This window comes from Thamnophis elegans, chromosome 17 (assembly GCF_009769535.1).
Source record: "Thamnophis elegans isolate rThaEle1 chromosome 17, rThaEle1.pri, whole genome shotgun sequence".
Classification (NCBI taxonomy): Eukaryota; Metazoa; Chordata; class Lepidosauria; order Squamata; family Colubridae; genus Thamnophis; species Thamnophis elegans.
The window spans coordinates 1,481,427-1,497,323 of NC_045557.1; the positions used below are offsets into that span (position 1 = coordinate 1,481,427).

General features: G+C 56.3%; 1 protein-coding gene across 1 annotated transcript; it reads right to left on the reverse strand.

The window, feature by feature from the left end:
- Positions 1-224: 224 nt before the first annotated feature.
- On the reverse strand, positions 225-14,468 carry ZNF687 (zinc finger protein 687). Its single transcript, XM_032234065.1, has 9 exons — positions 14,340-14,468; positions 6,395-8,690; positions 5,736-5,914; positions 5,384-5,560; positions 4,132-4,294; positions 3,705-4,031; positions 3,354-3,466; positions 3,121-3,262; positions 225-2,874 (listed from the first exon to the last, which is right to left on the reverse strand). The coding sequence occupies exons 2-9, from the start codon at positions 8,669-8,671 to the stop codon at positions 2,407-2,409; spliced, it is 3,846 nt and encodes a 1,281-aa protein (XP_032089956.1). The 5' UTR covers positions 8,672-8,690; positions 14,340-14,468; the 3' UTR covers positions 225-2,406.
- Between the last annotated feature and the right edge of the window lie 1,429 nt (positions 14,469-15,897).

A 15,897-nucleotide genomic window follows, 5' to 3' on the forward strand; every position in this document is an offset into this window, starting at 1 on the left:
AGGATTCTTTAAAAGCAACGTGGCAAAGCCTCAAACTTCTGTCTTGGGTTTTCAAACGTGCCACGCTGGGGTGGGGGGCTCCTGGGCCCCCTTTACTGCCAACCTGAGTGAATCCAGTCTTCTGGAAGGGGGAAAAAAAAGGGGGGGGATGCTAAAATTTGTGGGTGGCACAGGAAATGTAAAGGGGGGGGGAAGAAGCGAGATAAATAAATTATGTGCATGGAGACCCTTCTGAAAATGGACTTTATTGATTGCTGCATGTTCCCCCCCCTTTTTCTTTTTCTATTAAAAAAAAAGGAAGAAATCACCTGGGGGGTCCCTGGAGGGAAAAAACTTCTCATGATTGCCCAAGGGGGAAGGTGAGGGGGGGGTGTTTCCCTCCGACAGACCATGATTAAGGAAAGAGAGTGGGTAGAATTTACTGGCCCAAAGCCCTGGAGACCCTCCACGGGGGACCCCGACCGGCTCAGACGAGATGCTCTGTGTTTGGGTGGGTGGGTGGTGGGTGGGAGAAGCCACAATGCCCAGGAAAGCCTACGGGAGAGTAAGAGCTTCATTCGGACTCCGGGGACGGAGGGGAAAATTCACTCCAAGGGGGGGCCCGGAAGATCACCTGCTTCCGCCCTGCCCGGCCCCTCCCGAAGCCAAGAAAGCTTCTTTTGCACAATTCCCCCAATCTTGTGAAGATGGGTGACACACACACACACACACACACACACACACACACACGCATGGCCAGCTGGGGGAATTCTGGGAGTTGAAGTCCACACAAGTCTTCAAGGTCCCACATTTGGACACACACACCCCGCCCCCCGGCTTAAGCAAATGGTCATAAAAACCTAATTTTTAACCCATCTTTTTCTGCTCTTTGGGGAAATAATCACTTAGCACCAGAGTCTCTCGACTTCTCCGCTTTCATTCATAGAGCTGGTTCTTTTTTTTTTTCCTTTTAAGTATCCGTTACATGATCGGTTCAAAGGACACACGCTTCGTTAGTCTCCCGTTAGTGACCACTCAAAAATAACAATAATAATAATAATAATAATGAAAACCAAACCCAGGAACGAAAAGGAACCCAAATCCAGAGAGACCGACACCCGGTCTTAAGACTAAAATTAAAATTTTTAAAAAATAAAACCCTGAACAAGTTATTTTCAGGATTCTGGAGCCCGTGAAGGCCTAAAGCAAGGAATTGCGCCTGTCTCGAACCCGCGGCCGGAGGAAAACGCCGTGCTGGAATTCCAGCGTTTTCCAAAAGGGCGGATCTGGTGGGGACTGGATGGGGAGGGGGCTTCGGATTTCGGCTGAACCGGAAGAGGAATGCTGGGAGGGGTGTCAAGGTGGGGGCTGGAAATGTGGGGGGGGGGGAGAGGGAAGGGATGGAGGCTGTAGAAATAACCTGATTGTCCTGATCTCTTCTGGGGTGCCCCCATGGGGAGCCCAGGGGCCCATTCGGAGAGAGCCCCCTCCCCAGGAACCAATTCCTGCCCCCTTCCCTCCCCCCCGACCAGGCACAGACGCCTCACCAGACCCCCACAAGATTCAGATTTTACAAGCAAGGGGTTTGTGGCTTGTAAAAATCAAGGGCTAATCCGTTTTATTTCCTTCCCTCCTAAGCACCAGCTGAAGGAAGAGGGTGGGGGGGCACAAGCCCAAGGCACCCCCCCCCCAAATGCTGGGAGGGCACCATGCCAAGGGCGAGAGACAGAGGGTGGGTGGGGGGCAAGCAGAGACCTCCAAAAGCCTGGAATGGTTTGGAAAAAAAAAAAGAGATTTAAAAAAAGAGAGAGCTTTTTCTTGGTTTTCAGCTAGCCATCATGGTTAGTCAGCGCAGGAGACGCCAAGCCATCTTCCTTGGAGTGAATCAAGCCATGATCTGGAGCGCGAGACTTTCCACCCCAGGAAACAAGAGGCGGAGAAGCATCAATTAGGGGGGGGAAAGACCCCAATTCTCCTCTGAGGGAACCTCGGAGACAGGAAAGGGGGAAAAAAAACTCGGAGTGGTGATGGCCGAAGAAATAGGGGGGAGTCGGGGGGGGGGTCTCCCGCAAACACACGTGTTCTCTTCATGCATCATACTTCAACACCCATGTTCCTTCAGGCAGGGCAGGACGGGGAGGGTTGAAGGGTTGAAGTCCGTCCGTCCCTCCCTCCCGAGGGGTCACCTCCCGGCCGCTGAAGCCCACCACCCTTTGGCCACCAGGGGCCTGAAAAAGGGGAGGGAGAGAAGAGCCCCCCACTCGCCCCCTTCCCCCCAAGCTGCCAGCCGAGGGATCCTGGGACTCCCGAGAGGCGGCCGCAGAAGGCGGGGCTGGGAGGATAAATAAGGCGTCTCCATCACTCGAGCCGCGGAAGGAGCCACGAGGGGCACGTTCCCCCCCCCTCCGACGCGGCTCCGGGACCCGGCTAGTTCTCGCCCCCACCGGTCTGTCGCGCCTTGATGAAGGCCATTCCGTGGGTGCGGAAGTGAGTCTTGAGGTTGAGCTGGGTGTCGAAGGCCTTGCCGCAGACGGTGCAGGAGAGGCTGCCCTCGTGGGCCGGGGGGGAGCCTTCCTCGGGGGCCCCCCGGGGGACGCCGGCCTCCCCGTCGCTCCGCTTCTTTTTGTGGGTGATGAAGCGGTGGCGGTTGAGGGAGACCTGGGAGGTGAAGCAGAGTCCGCACTCGTGGCACTGGTGGGCACTCTCGCCTGTCCGGTGGCGGGGGATGTGCTCCTGGAAGTCGGCCGCCGTGGGGGCCACGTAGCCACACTTACGGCAGTGGTAGGGGGAGCGCCGGCTGCCCTTGGGGGTCTTGGAGGGCGGGGTGGTGCTGTCCGGCTCTTCGCTGCAGGAGTCGCCGTCGTCCGAGGAGAGCTTGCGCTTCCGGCTGGAGCCCTGCAGGGCAGAGGAAGAGGGAGGGGTGAGCAAGGCTGTCTGGGGGGGCTGGAGAGACCCCCCCACCCAAGAGGCCAGTCACGAGGGGGGAGGGGGCAGCCTTCTCTCTCTCTCCCCCCCCTCACCTGCCTTTCTCAGCCTCCCCCGTTTCCAGGCCATTCCCTCCGCCTGGGCTGTCTCTGCCGAGGCTTCTCCGAATCCCTGCAGAGGTTTTGGGAGGGAGGGGAGCGGAGGGGGGGCGCATACCTGGGAGTTCCTGGAGCCCAAGCGGGTGGCGAGCACCTCCTCGCTGCGGTTGGCGTCGGTCACCTTGATCCCGTGTCGCACCTGGATGTGTTTCTCCAGGATGAGGCGGCTGCTGAAGGTCCGTTTGCCCTCCGTACAGTACCTGCAAGAGGGAGGGAGGGAAGCTAAGGTGGGGTGGCCCAAGAGACCCCCAAGGACCCCCCACCCCGTGTGGGCAGAGGGAAGGCGCTTACCTGCAGGGGTAGACCCTCTTGATGCCCTCGTGATTCACCCGGACGTGCCTGCGCAGGCTGGGGGCGGAGCAGAAGGAGCGCTCGCACAGGTGGCAGGGGAACTTCTTCACACACTGAAGGGGGGTGGGTGGGAGGGGGGGGTTATTTATTTATTTAATCGATTTATAGGCCGCCCAATCCCAGAGATGCCAATGTGAGGACGATTATGAGCCTCCCCCCACACAAAAGACTCCCGCTCTCCCTTGCTCGGTTGTCCCAACTCCCCAACGGGCCCCAGGAGAGGGAACTGCTCCAGTCGGAGGGGAAGGCGGGGATGCTGCCCCCGGGTGGTTCCTTCTGCCCCCCCCTCACCTTCCCGTGGACCTTCTTCATGTGCACCACGTACTCGTCCCTCTCGGGGAACCAGGAGTGGCAGACGCCGCAGGTCCAGCCGTTGCTGCGCGACCGTCGGCCCATCTCCGCCTTGCGCTGGAAGCGGCCCCGCTTGCTCTTGCGCAGCTCGGGGGAGCTGGGGGGGTCGTCTTCCGAGGAGGAGGAGGAGGAGGAAGAGGAGGAGGAGGAGGGCTTGGCGATGGGTGGCGGGGGCTCCTCCTCGGCCGGACCTGGCTTTGGGGTGGCGGCGGGAGGCTTCTTGACCGCTTCCTCCTTGGGCTTCTGCTGCTGCTGCTGGTGGCTGTTCTGAGGGCCGGAGGGAGACGGGGGCAGCGGTCAAGCAGGGTCCAGGCAGCCCTTCCCTGCCCCACCCCCCCTTTCCCGGCCAGCCAGCCCCCCTCCTGACCTTGAGGTGCTCCAGCATGGTCCGCTTCTGGGCGAAGAGCAGAGGGCAGTCGGGGCACTTGAAGACGCTGACCCTCTGGTTGACCAGGTGCTGGTCGAAGTGGGAGGAGAGGAGGGGCTTGTGGGTGAAGACCGTGTCACACATGGCACACTTGTAGATCATTCTGGGCAGAGAAGGGGGGGTTTGAAAGGGATGGAGGGGGTCTCCTCCCTTCCCTCCGGTGCCCCCCCCACAACACCAGCAGGGACACCTCCCCCCACTTCCAGGAGAGGCCGGGAGAATGGCCTCTAATAAGAATTATAAGAGTAGAATAGAGGAAAATAGGAAAATAAGACTATGGAATTAGTATATAGTAGAATAAAGAAGGAGAAGGAGAAGGAGAAGGAGAAGAAGAGGAGTTTAGAATCAAATAATAGAAAAATAAGTATGGAATTAATAGAGCAGAGTAGTGTAGTGCAATAATAATAGAATAGAATAAATAGAAAAATAAGAATATGGAATTAATAGAGAAATAATAATAGAATAGAAAAATAACAAAATTGAATTAACAGAGGAATAATAGAATAATTAGAAAAATAAGAAAATGGAATTAATAGAGGAATAATAATAGAATAAATAGAAAAATAACAAAATGGAATTAACAGAGTAGAGAAATAATAATAGAATAGAATAAATAGAAAGATAAGAATATGGAATTAATAGAGAAATAATAATAGAATAAATAGAAAAATAACAAAATTGAATTAACAGAGGAATAATAGAATAAAGAAAAATAAGAATATGGAATTAATAGAGAAATAATAATAGAATTAGAAAAATAAGAAAATGGAATTAATAGAGGAATAATAATAGAATAAATAGAAAAATAACAAAATGGAATTAACAGAGTAGAGAAATAATAATAGAATTAGAAAAATAAGAAAATGGAATTAACAGAGGACTAATAATAGAATAAATAGAAAAATAAGAATATGGAATTAATAGAGGAATAATAATAGAATAAATAGAAAAATAACAAAATGGAATCAACAGAGGAATAATAATAGAAAAATAAGAATATGGAATTAATAGAGTAGAGGAATAATAATAGAATGGAATAGAGCAGAAGAGAGGAGGAATAGAATAGCAGAGCTGGAAGGGACCGTGGAGGTCTCAAGGCAGGAGACCCCATCCCATTCCAGGCCAGCCACCCCCTAGTCTCCCCATGGACGGGGACGAAGGGGGCGACGTCTGCCCCTCCGGCCGGTCTTACTTGGACTGCTGGTTGCTGAAGCCCGGGTGCTGGGTGTAGATGTGGCCGTGGGCGCTGGGGGCCGACTTGAAGGCCATGGGGCAGACGGGGCACTTGTGGAAGACCTCGCAGTGGGACGTCTGGATGTGGGACTTGATGGAGTTCACCCCACCGAAGACCACAGAGCAGCTGGGACACCTGGGGAGACCGGGGGTGGGGGGGTGGGGTGTGTGAGAGCAGAGAGTGTGGGTTCAGGCCAGGCCCCACAGCAGGAGTTTCGCTTTACGACCTATGAGGGGCCGCCGGGAGACCCTCCCACCTCCCTGGGTGCCAGGGCGAGGCCTGGAGGAGGGCAGGGGAGGGGGGAGCCCACCTGTAGCCGATCCTCCTGGAGAAGTGGAGGCAGGCGTCCTTCAGGTGGGCGTCGAAGTTGGCCAGCAGGAAGTTCCCCCCGCACTCGGGGCAGACGTGGGGCGCCCGGCTCTTGTGCATGCGCTGGTGGGCGCTGAAGCTGCAACGGTTGGCCATGATCATCGGGCAGCTGTTGCACACCTGGAGGGGGAAGCAGGAGGGGCATCTTTCACTCGGGGTCTCTTTCCCCAGAGGGGGGGGGAAAGGGCTGAAATCCCTCTCCGGGGCGCAGGAGGAGTTGCCCCCCCGATATGGGAGCCTGCAGAGACAGTCCTCGCTTAGCGACAATTGGGGTTAGCCAGCATGGGGACGAAGCAGCCAAGTGAAGCCGAGTTGGTGTTTTCGATCTCCTCGCCTTTTTCCTTGCAGAAACTCCCTCAATGCAAGGCTTCCCCATTATAACCGCCGCTAAACAAAACGGCCACTAAGCGAGGACTGAGCTGTGCAAGGCCTTCCACAGGAGGAGCCCCCCCCCCGGGCGAATTCCCACCCCCCGAGGCCCCTCCCGAGGCAGCCTGGGCCTTGGAGGTCTTCTAGTCCAACCCCCCCTCCTCCAGCAGGCGCCCTCCCCCCCCCACGGCAGGCAAGGGGCTGCCTCCTCCTCCCCCTCCCCTCGCTTACCGTGGAGGTGGGGCTCCCGGCCTGCTGGAAGTGGGCGGCCAGGGCGGCCTTGTCCTTGCACTGCTCCTGGCACTCCAGGCACTGGCAGGAGTTGCTGCCGCCCCCCGGCGGGTGCTCGGTGCCGGCCAGGGGCAGGACGGGGAGGTCCTGGCCGGGGGCGCCTCCGTTGGCCACCCCGACCTCTGCGGCGCTGCCGGCCGGGGAGGCGGCCTTGCCGGCCTGGCCGAGGGGGGCCGCCAGGGGGACGAGGGGGGCCACGTCCGGCTGGCCGACCATCTGGTCGAGGGCGATGGGCCGCATGACCAGGTGGGAGCACTGCATGACCAGCCCCTTGTCCTTGTGCTCGCGGGCGTGCAGCAGGAGGCTGCACTTGTTGAAGAAGACCAGGCGCTTGGCGCAGTGGTTGCAGGTCACCTCCACCCGCAGGCTGCGCCGGTCGTAGTGCCGGGCCAGGCTCTTCTCCAGGGCGAAGGCGTCGCCGCACTCCAGGCAGCGGTAGCCCAGGGGCGGCAGGGCCAGGCTGGCCTCGGCGGGGGGCAGCAGGTTGGGCTTGTAGGGGGGCAGGAGGTTCTTGCTGTTGAGGATCTTGTTGAAGGCCTCCACCAGGCTGGACTGGCTGCGGGAGATGACGCTGCCGGCCACGGGGGCCGAGGGCTTCTGCGGCTGCATCACCACCACCGTGGTGCCGTTCAGCTTCTGGCTGGCGGGCGGGGCGGGGCCCCTGACCTCGGGGGCCTTGGGGAGGGGCTGGGGCACCAGGCTGAGGATGCTCTTGGCCAGGGCCTTGGTGGGCAGCACCACCGCCTTCTGCTGGGCCACGCTGGCCGCCATCAGCATGGCGCTGCTGGCGTTCTGGAGGGTGGAGACCGGCAGCACCGTGCCCTTCAGCTTGGTGCCGTCGCCCAGCTGGACGCTGACCACCTTGGGGGCTTCCGCCGTCGCCACCTTCACCGGGCTGGCCATCGCCGGGACCTTCGTGCCGGGACTCTCCGGAGCGGGCTCCTCCTTCTGGGCCAGGAGGGCAGGGAGAAGGGCGTCCCCGGCCGCCAAGGTCTCTGGATCGGAGGGCAACTTGGCGGCTGACGGATCAGCGTCCGCCGAGACCCTCGTGACCGTCCGGGTGATGCTCCCCGAGGACGTCTTGATGGTCTTGATCCTGACTTTGAGCGGCCGGGAGGAACTGGAGGGGGAGCCGGGGCTCTGCTCCCCCCCATCCTCCTCCTCCTCCTCTTCCTCCCCACTGGAAGGGACCGGCGGGCACTGCAGGGGCTTTTCCACCGGCTCTTCCTTCAGGGAGCCACTGCCGGGGGGCTTTGGGGGCCCGGGACTGGCTGCCTTCTGTGGGGGGTCCTGGAGGAGCTGCTCCCGGGGGCTGCACAGGGGGTGCTTGATGTCGGGCAGGTCTCCCTCCAGGTCCGCCTGGGAGCCGGGCCAGGGCACCCGGGGGGGCTTCTCTGCGGAGTAGCAGGAGGAAGCGGGCTTGGGGGGGCCGAGGGGGCTGGAGCTCTGGCAAGGCATCTCGCAGTCCGCCTCCTGCTTGATGACAGGAGGAGCCGGAAGAGGAGGAGGAGGAGCGGCCGGAGGAGGAAGAGGAGGAAGAGGAGGAAGAGGAGGAGGAGGGGGGCTCAGCGAGAGGCCCATCCCGCCAGGGGTCCCCGTTTCAAAGGCCGGAGGGAAGGCCGGAGGGGGTGAGGGTCCCAGGCGCTCCTCGACGGGTTCGGGGCGGTCCAGGGAGGGGGCAGCGGACAAGAGGGGTGCCGGGGGGATGGGCCCCCCCACCAGGCCCTGCTCCTTGGCCTGGCATCCCCGCGGCTGGTCAATCAGGTCCGCCTCCCCGTCCTTGTCGGGCTGGGGGCTGAAGGGGGAGAAGAGGTCCAGGCTCTTGGGGGCCTTCTCCTTCAGGGCCCAGCACTCTCCGTTGGCGGGGGTCACGGCTTCCGCCGGGGAGACTCGAGGCACCTCGGCAGCCGCGAAGCCATTTTGCAGCAAGCGGGAGCCCCCCGGGGGGCCACTGCCCTCCTTGAGGCCCCCGTCGGCCGGCTCCAGCTGCTCGGGGCAGACGGTGTTCTTGACGATGACGCTGACGGTGGTGATGTCGGCGTGCGGCAGGACGTGCTCGGGGGAAGCCGCCTCCGCGGGGACCGGACGGACGGGAGCCTCGGCCTCCTCGTGGCCCGGGTGGATGGCCTCGCCGCTGTCGATGTCGGGGGTGTCGATGTCGGGGATGTCGAAGGCCGCCAGGAGGTCGTCAAAATCCGGGGTCTTCATGTCCCCCATGGCGGGGGCTGGGAAGGCTCTGCAAGAGAAGGGCCAGCGGTCAGTCCCACACACAAACGCATACAGGCATCCCTTGTGGGTCTGGGGGCCATTGGATGGCAGGAGGATAGAGACTGGGGGCTGAAAAGGGTTGCTCGGTTCTCCCCAGAGGTTCCTTCCACACGTCTGTGCTGGTCATTCCCAACTCTAGGGGGCGGTACTCATCTCCGTTTCAAAGCTAAAGAGCTAGCGCTGCCCGAAGACATCTCCCTGGTCATATGGCTGGCATGACTCAAAGCCGAAGGCGCACGGAACGCTGTTCCCTTCCCACCAAAGGTGGTCCCTATTTTTCTACTTGCATTTTCTACCTGCTTTCAAACTGCTAGGTTGGCAGAAGCTGGGACAAGTCACGGGAGCTCACTCCGTTACACGGCGCTGGGGATCCGAACCGCCAAAGTGCCGAACTTCTGATTGACAAGCTCAGTGTCTTAGATAGGATAGCTTACTCTTAACCCCTCTGGGCAGCTCATATCATCTTTATTTCCTGCCCATGGAACGCAGGGCCGTCTCCCGCTCTGGAGGGGCACCAGCACACGCCCACCTGCCTGCCTGTGGGCAAAGCCTGGCAAAGCCCGTCTCCTTCCCTACCAGCAGGGAGGGCGCCATTTCTCTCCCTCCACCACTGGAGAGGGGAACGTGCCGGATCCCACCACTCACCTGACAAGGAGAGGGCAGGAATGAGGGCAGGAGACGGGCAGAGGGGTGGTGAGGAGGAGGGGGCCGAGGGCCTTCGCCTCCTGCCAGGCCAGCAAGCCAGGTGCCCCCTGGGGAGGGAAGCCTGGCGCAGTCGCTGTGCCCGGCCTCCCCAGCTGCAGAGGGAAGAGGGGGAGGGAAGCCATGCGGAGGAAAACAAGCACCCAGCTGCCCCCCCAGGGGACGAGCCAGGGAGGGGAAAAGCAGGGGGTACCTTTCCAGCTCCCTCTCCAGCCCAGGCGTGCCAGTGTCACATTGGGCAATTACGCCCCCCTCCCCCAAGGCCCTGCTACCTGCAGACGAGTTAGGAGCAGCCCCCCCCTCCGCTTTCCCGCCCCTTGGAGCACCTGGTGGAATAGCAGGAAGGGCGGCTGCGCTCCTGGCGAGAGAGAAAACCGGGGCTGGCTGGAGGAGAGGAGGAGGGAGGGGAGGCTGGCAGAGGGCTTGCCCCTTCCCCTACCTTCCCCACTTCTCTGCCTCTGGAAGTGGGGGGGTCCAGGCTCTGTGTGTGTGCGTGTGTGTGGCTTCTGCTCCAGGGAAGGCTGGATAAACAGGTGCCAACAACCCACTGCCACCGCGGCAGCAGCCCTAGGGCACACCTGAAGCCACGCTCCTCCTTCTCCTCCTCCTCCCGCAGGGGAGACCCAGCAGACTCAAGACCTGTTCCAGGCTCTGTGCTGGGTCCAGGTGTGGCTGAGTGGGCTCCCAAGGAAGGGCCCAGCCCTCTTAAGGTCCCTTGGGCATCGCAGGCGGGGGTCTTCTGCCTGCGGCCTCTCCCCCTGGCGCCTTTGAGGGAGCGGAGCCTCCCCTGCAGACCAAAAGCCTATTTGCCCCCCACAAACTCTGCTGAAGTGATTTTTATAAGTGTGGGGAAGACCTGAACGTCTTCCACCTATGAAGCTTCGCTGTGGGGGGTGGGGATCCCTCGCAATCCCTGCAGGTGGATCCCAAACAGACCGGTTTCCTGGAGCCAGGAGCCAAAACAGAGTCACACAAGGCGCACCAAACACCTCCCGCTTCTCACACCATTCGGGTAGAGCCGGGCAGAAGAAGAGGACGGGAAGGGAAGCTTTCGAGCTCTGCAAATTTAAAGGGGAGCAGATTTCCCGGATCTCCTAATCTTAAATTCTGGGCTCTCCCTGGGAGAGATTTAAATCCTCCCTGCCAGGCTCCGTGGGGGCAACGACTGGTTCTCTGCCAGGGCCCCCAACAGCCCTTCTCCAGAGCAAATGGGCGACACAGCTGCCCCCACCCCACCCTTGTCGGATCCCCAAAATTTAAAAAATGGACCCGTGTGACGGAAAATTAAATTGTTAGGTCTTTGGGGTTGGAAATCTGCCACGTTAGAGCTCAGTGGTGTGTGTGTGTGTGTGAGAGAGAGAGAGACAGAGAGAGAGAAAGAAAGAAAGAAAAATATATATAGAGAGAGAGAGATAGAAAGAAAAATAAAGAGAGAGATAGAAAGAAAAATAAAGAGAGAGAAAAAAAGAAAAATAGAGAGATAGATAGATAGATAGAAAGAAAAATAAAGAGAGAGAGATAGAAAAAAAAATAAAGAGAGAGAGAGATAGAAAGAAAAATAAAGAGAAAGAGAGAAGCAGAGTGGTTGGAAAGAAAACTCCAATATTTATGGCCATTTCCTCCAATGAAGGAACTTTGGGTTGAGGGTGGAAAATTAATTCAGAGGATGAACGAGGGGGGCAGAAGCTGGGAAAGGGGGGGGCCACCCCACAGAGGCCCACCTGCTGACCGGATGTTTATTTCGGGGCCAACGGGATCCTTAGCCCCACGGACAGGTTCATCTTCCCTTCTCCCTCTTCGCACCCTACCCTGTAGTGCAATCCCTGCCGGGGCCGAAACCAATGGTTTCCATCCTTGCGCTGTACAAACACTGCCCCCTTCCCCAGATCCCCCACTTTTCAACCTCCCCACATCTGGCCTCCTTTCCTTCTCCAGCACAGGCTTCAAAAACCACCCTGGAAACAGGTTGGGCGAGAAGCAGTGGGGTTTAACTTCCACGAAGAGAAGTTTAGTATTCCAAGTGAATTAACGCAGCTGCCCCATCCATCCCCCAGACCCCACCAAGCCATGTCTGGCAAGAGATTAAATTCCAGTCCATTGAAGAGAATTAAGGCAAGGCCATCTGCTAACTTAAAAATACTAAGCAGGGGGGAGAAAGGGAGGTGGGGGGAGACTCCAAGCTCACTCAAGGGAGTGGGGGGGGGGAGAGAAGGAGGTTAATTTTAATGAAAATACAATATTGATTGCAGGAGTCTTAAGCATAACAAACCCAGGTCAGGAAGAGCTCTGTCAATCCACAATTCGGGGCATAAAGGGCAGATGAGGGGGCTTTTCAATAGCAACATGGGCACCAATTCAAATGCAAACAGCCAGAAAGGCAGCATTAAGTGCCTGGCTTAGCAAAACCACCAAACTTTCTGGCCAGACCCCCCCCCCCCCCCCAAGCTCCCACACCCCCTCCCCAATACCTGGCCTCTGATTCACAACAACCACTCCCCCCCCCCTTGCAGGAAGGAAGTCACAGGAAGTGGACACCACACTTCAAAAAAAGCAATTAATGCCCCAATGGGTCTTCTCTCGCCTCTCAAAAAGCATAATAAAAAAAGTTTGGGGTCCCTTTTTATTTTTTAACCAAAAAGGAAACCGTAAAGCCAATAAGTTGGTTGGCTGTTTCTGCAACTTGCAAATTTCTCAAGGATTAGAAGGACCCAGGTCGAAAATTAAAAAAGAAAGAAAGAAAAATCCATTTTAAAAAACCCTTCAAACCATTCGGCTTTAATCAAATTCATACAACGTGGGCATTTATGTGTTTATGGCAAAGATCCCCCTCGCCCCCCCCCCAATGCATCCGGCCACAAGTTTTGTCTGCTGGACAGAAGAGAGTTTAGAACTTATTTAGAATAACAGGGTTGGAAGGGACCTTGGAGGTCTTCTAGTCCAACCCTCTGCCTAGACAGGAAATCCTATACCAGTTGTGCAGGATTTAGGGGGGGGGGGGAGAGAGAAGGAAAAAAACCAAGAACAAAAGTGAAGGGGCTTCACACTCTTTAACAACTTCCCACCCCCCAGCTCCGAGTTTCACCAATAACAGAAGGATATGAGCCTCCCCCTCCCAAGAGAAATTTCCAGACTTCAAAAGTGCATAAAATAAGATAGAAAGTATGTAAAATCCCCCCTCCCCATTTAGATCCTGCACACGATGACCTGGCATTGCCCAAAACTGGTGGCTCAAATTCAACATTTTCAAACACACCTGTGATACTTTCAACTCCCCCAACTCAGGTAGATGATGCCCGTAACATAGGCAACTTTTGATTAATTTTGTTATAAAGAAAGTGGGGGGGGGAGGCTGAACAGATCCAGGGCTGATAAGGACTTGGGGACAGGAAATTTGAGCTACGCAGGCAAACCACTTTACAACGGTGAAATATAAATATCTACAATAATACAGTATATAGTTGTAAATATTATGACAACCTAAAAGACTATATAATATAGATCAGTGAACTGTAGAAATGGAACTCACGTAAATATGAAGGATATGAAGGATAGCGACACGGAAAGGCTGTAATGAGTGGAAATTTGTGTTTTGTTCTTGAATGTTTAAATATGTTTTAATAAAAATTGTGAAATATTAAAACCCTGGCATTATTGCCGCAAAAAGAGCAGAGATGCCTCTCTTAAGCCAACAGGGAAAATGCTGTAATTTAATATGTATGTATGTATGTATATCTGTGTGTGTGTGTGTGTATGTATGTATGTGTATACAGCAGCAGCCTGAAGATGACGAATGTGACTTCGTCGAAACGTCGCCAAGACATCTCCAATTCTACGCGGGAGAAAACCCGAACAACTAGAGACCTACATATATATATGTATATGTAGGTATGTATGTGTGTGTATGTATGTATGTATATATATGTATATGTATGTATGTGTATGTGTGTGTGTATGTATGTGTGTGTGTGTATGTATATATATATGTATATATATGTATATGTATGTATGCGTATGTATATGTATGTGTATGTGTATGTATGTGTGTATGTATGTGTGTATGTATGTATGTATGTATGTATGTGTGTGTGTATATATATATATATATATATATATATATATATATATATATATATATATAAAAATATAATATTATATATTATATATATTTTGGGGGGCATTGGTAGGATTTTGCACCCTCAAAACTCCCCATCTCTATTTATTCTGCTCTCTCTTAATGGGAGGGGGGGAAGACTCCAGGAAGGCCCCCTACTCATATCCCTTAATTCTCACCCCTCTTAAGGGGGGGGGAAGACCCCCCCACTAGCTCCTTCAAAGCTTCCCCCCCTTTTTTTAGGGCTGGAGTCCCCCCACATCTAACCCCCCCCCAATGGAAAAATATCCATCCCCATTTTTTGCATTAATGCTATTTTAGCCCAGTGTCATAACGGGGGAGGGGGGGAGTCAGACTTCTTGGCTTGGGGGGGGGGGCAATCATAGAGACCCCCCCTGCAATTTTCAGCGGCCTCCCCCTCCCTCCAGGTAGGCTTTATTTTGAGGGGGGGGGGCTTCTCCCTTCTGGAAGCTCCCTTTTTTTAAAAAAGGCAGGAGATTTTGGTTGTGGGGGGGGGGGGGGTTGTTTGGCTCCCCCAGGCAGAGAGGGCGAGGATGATGGGAACTGGAGTTCAGGGGAAATGGGTTTTGTAGTCCTACCCCCCCCCCGAAGGCTGTAAGAGGGGGCTTGGGGGGGGGTTGCAGAGGCCTCCGGGGGGAGGGGGCTCCCCAGGGCTGTGGGGGGGGGCGGGGCGCCCCCCAACTGGGCCCACGCGGCTGCCCTGCCCCTCCCCCCGCTTGGAGGCCCCGGGGGGAGGGGAAGAGACCCCTCCCCACGCCTTGGGGTGGCCCCACGGCCTCCTACCTTCGCGGGCCCGGCCCCCTCGGCGGCCCGGCGTGGGGGCTTCGCGGTCGGCGCGGCGCTTCTCTCGATTGCTCTGAGGGCCTCCGCCTCCTCGGCCGCTTCCTGCTTCGCCCCCCCCCCCCCACGCCAGGGCTCGCGAATCAGCATTGGACCGCTCGCACGCCACTCCGGAGGCATGGCGGCTAACCGTTGGCCGAGAGGGACGTCGCTCAAAGGCGGGAGCAGGCGCTCCGGGTGGCTATAGGGTCAAAAGCCTTCGCTACAGAGGGATGCACCGCCCACTTCGACCTCAGTACTCATTGGAGTCGAGGAAGCGGAGGGGGCTGGCTTATTACTGTCGCCTTGTTGATCTATTGGTTGGACGGCCTGCCTGTCGACGCTCGGCACGCCTTATCCGCTGGCCGGGGGAAGATCGTCCCGTGCGACCCAGCGGGGGGGGGGATTCATTCGGCAGGGTGAGCCCCATCGGTTTTATTGGCTAAGAGTGCCATAGTTGCCCAGGGGCTTCTCGCCGCGATTGGCTCTCACGAACGTCACTCAGGCTGACACCGAATGTCGCTTTTCAATTGGTGAAAATCTGTTTCAGGCGGGACCTTCGTTATATTGACTCATTGCTTGAGAGCACAGCAACCGCAGCAGGTGTAACGAACCGCCTATTGGTGTTCGACTATGGAGAGGCGGGGCTTTGTCCCCGTGTTCCGGTCATCTTATTGCGTATTACTCCCGCCATTCAAATAAATTGTCCGCCCTCCCAAGGGCTTGAAAACATGAAAAACACCAACTCGCAAGGCATGATGGGAGGCGGAGAGGCCACGGGAGCCGCGCAAGGGCGCCTGGGAGAAAATGACTCGGCGCCTGAGGGAGGGCGCAAAGGATTGTGGGCGATATTGACCAATCTGCACTTCCGGCGAGGGAAAAATGTGCTTTTTTAAATAAAAAACCCATGAAACTGATTTATGCTTAAAAATTTAACAATTGCCTATGCCAAGGCTCTCCAAACCTGGCAACTTTTAAGACTTGTGGACTTCAACTCCCAGAATTCCTCAGCCAGTTATTCTGGGGGATTCTGGGAGTTGAAGTCCACAAGTCTTGTACAGTTGCCAAGTTTGGAGAACCTTGGCCTGGAGGAAGGAGGCCTGGTCAAAAAAATTGGCTTCCTTTCCTCTCCAAGCCAAGCATATTATTGCCCAAGCCAGCATGGAAAACCCTATCCAAGCCAGTATTGCTCCCCCTGGCCTACCTCGCAAGGGTGTTGCTCAGATAAGACAGTGAGATGGCAGGGAAAACCAAGAAAAACCCAGTGGATAAAACCTTGAGGCAGATGGCCTTTGCGCTTGTAACCCTAATTGCTTTTTCAGCTCTACACAGGCAGATTCGCCCATGAGGACTAGAACCCTGAGGAGGCCGGAGTCTCGAGCCCAGCAAAAGAGCGGCTTTGTCCTTTGTTTCTCCACCTGCCTTGGTTGCAAAGCCAGATCTTGATCTCCCTGGCCCAGCTCGCCGTGTCAGTCCAGCCTGGAACAATCTTCCCTTTGTGCTCCGCCGAGGCCAGGGTCTC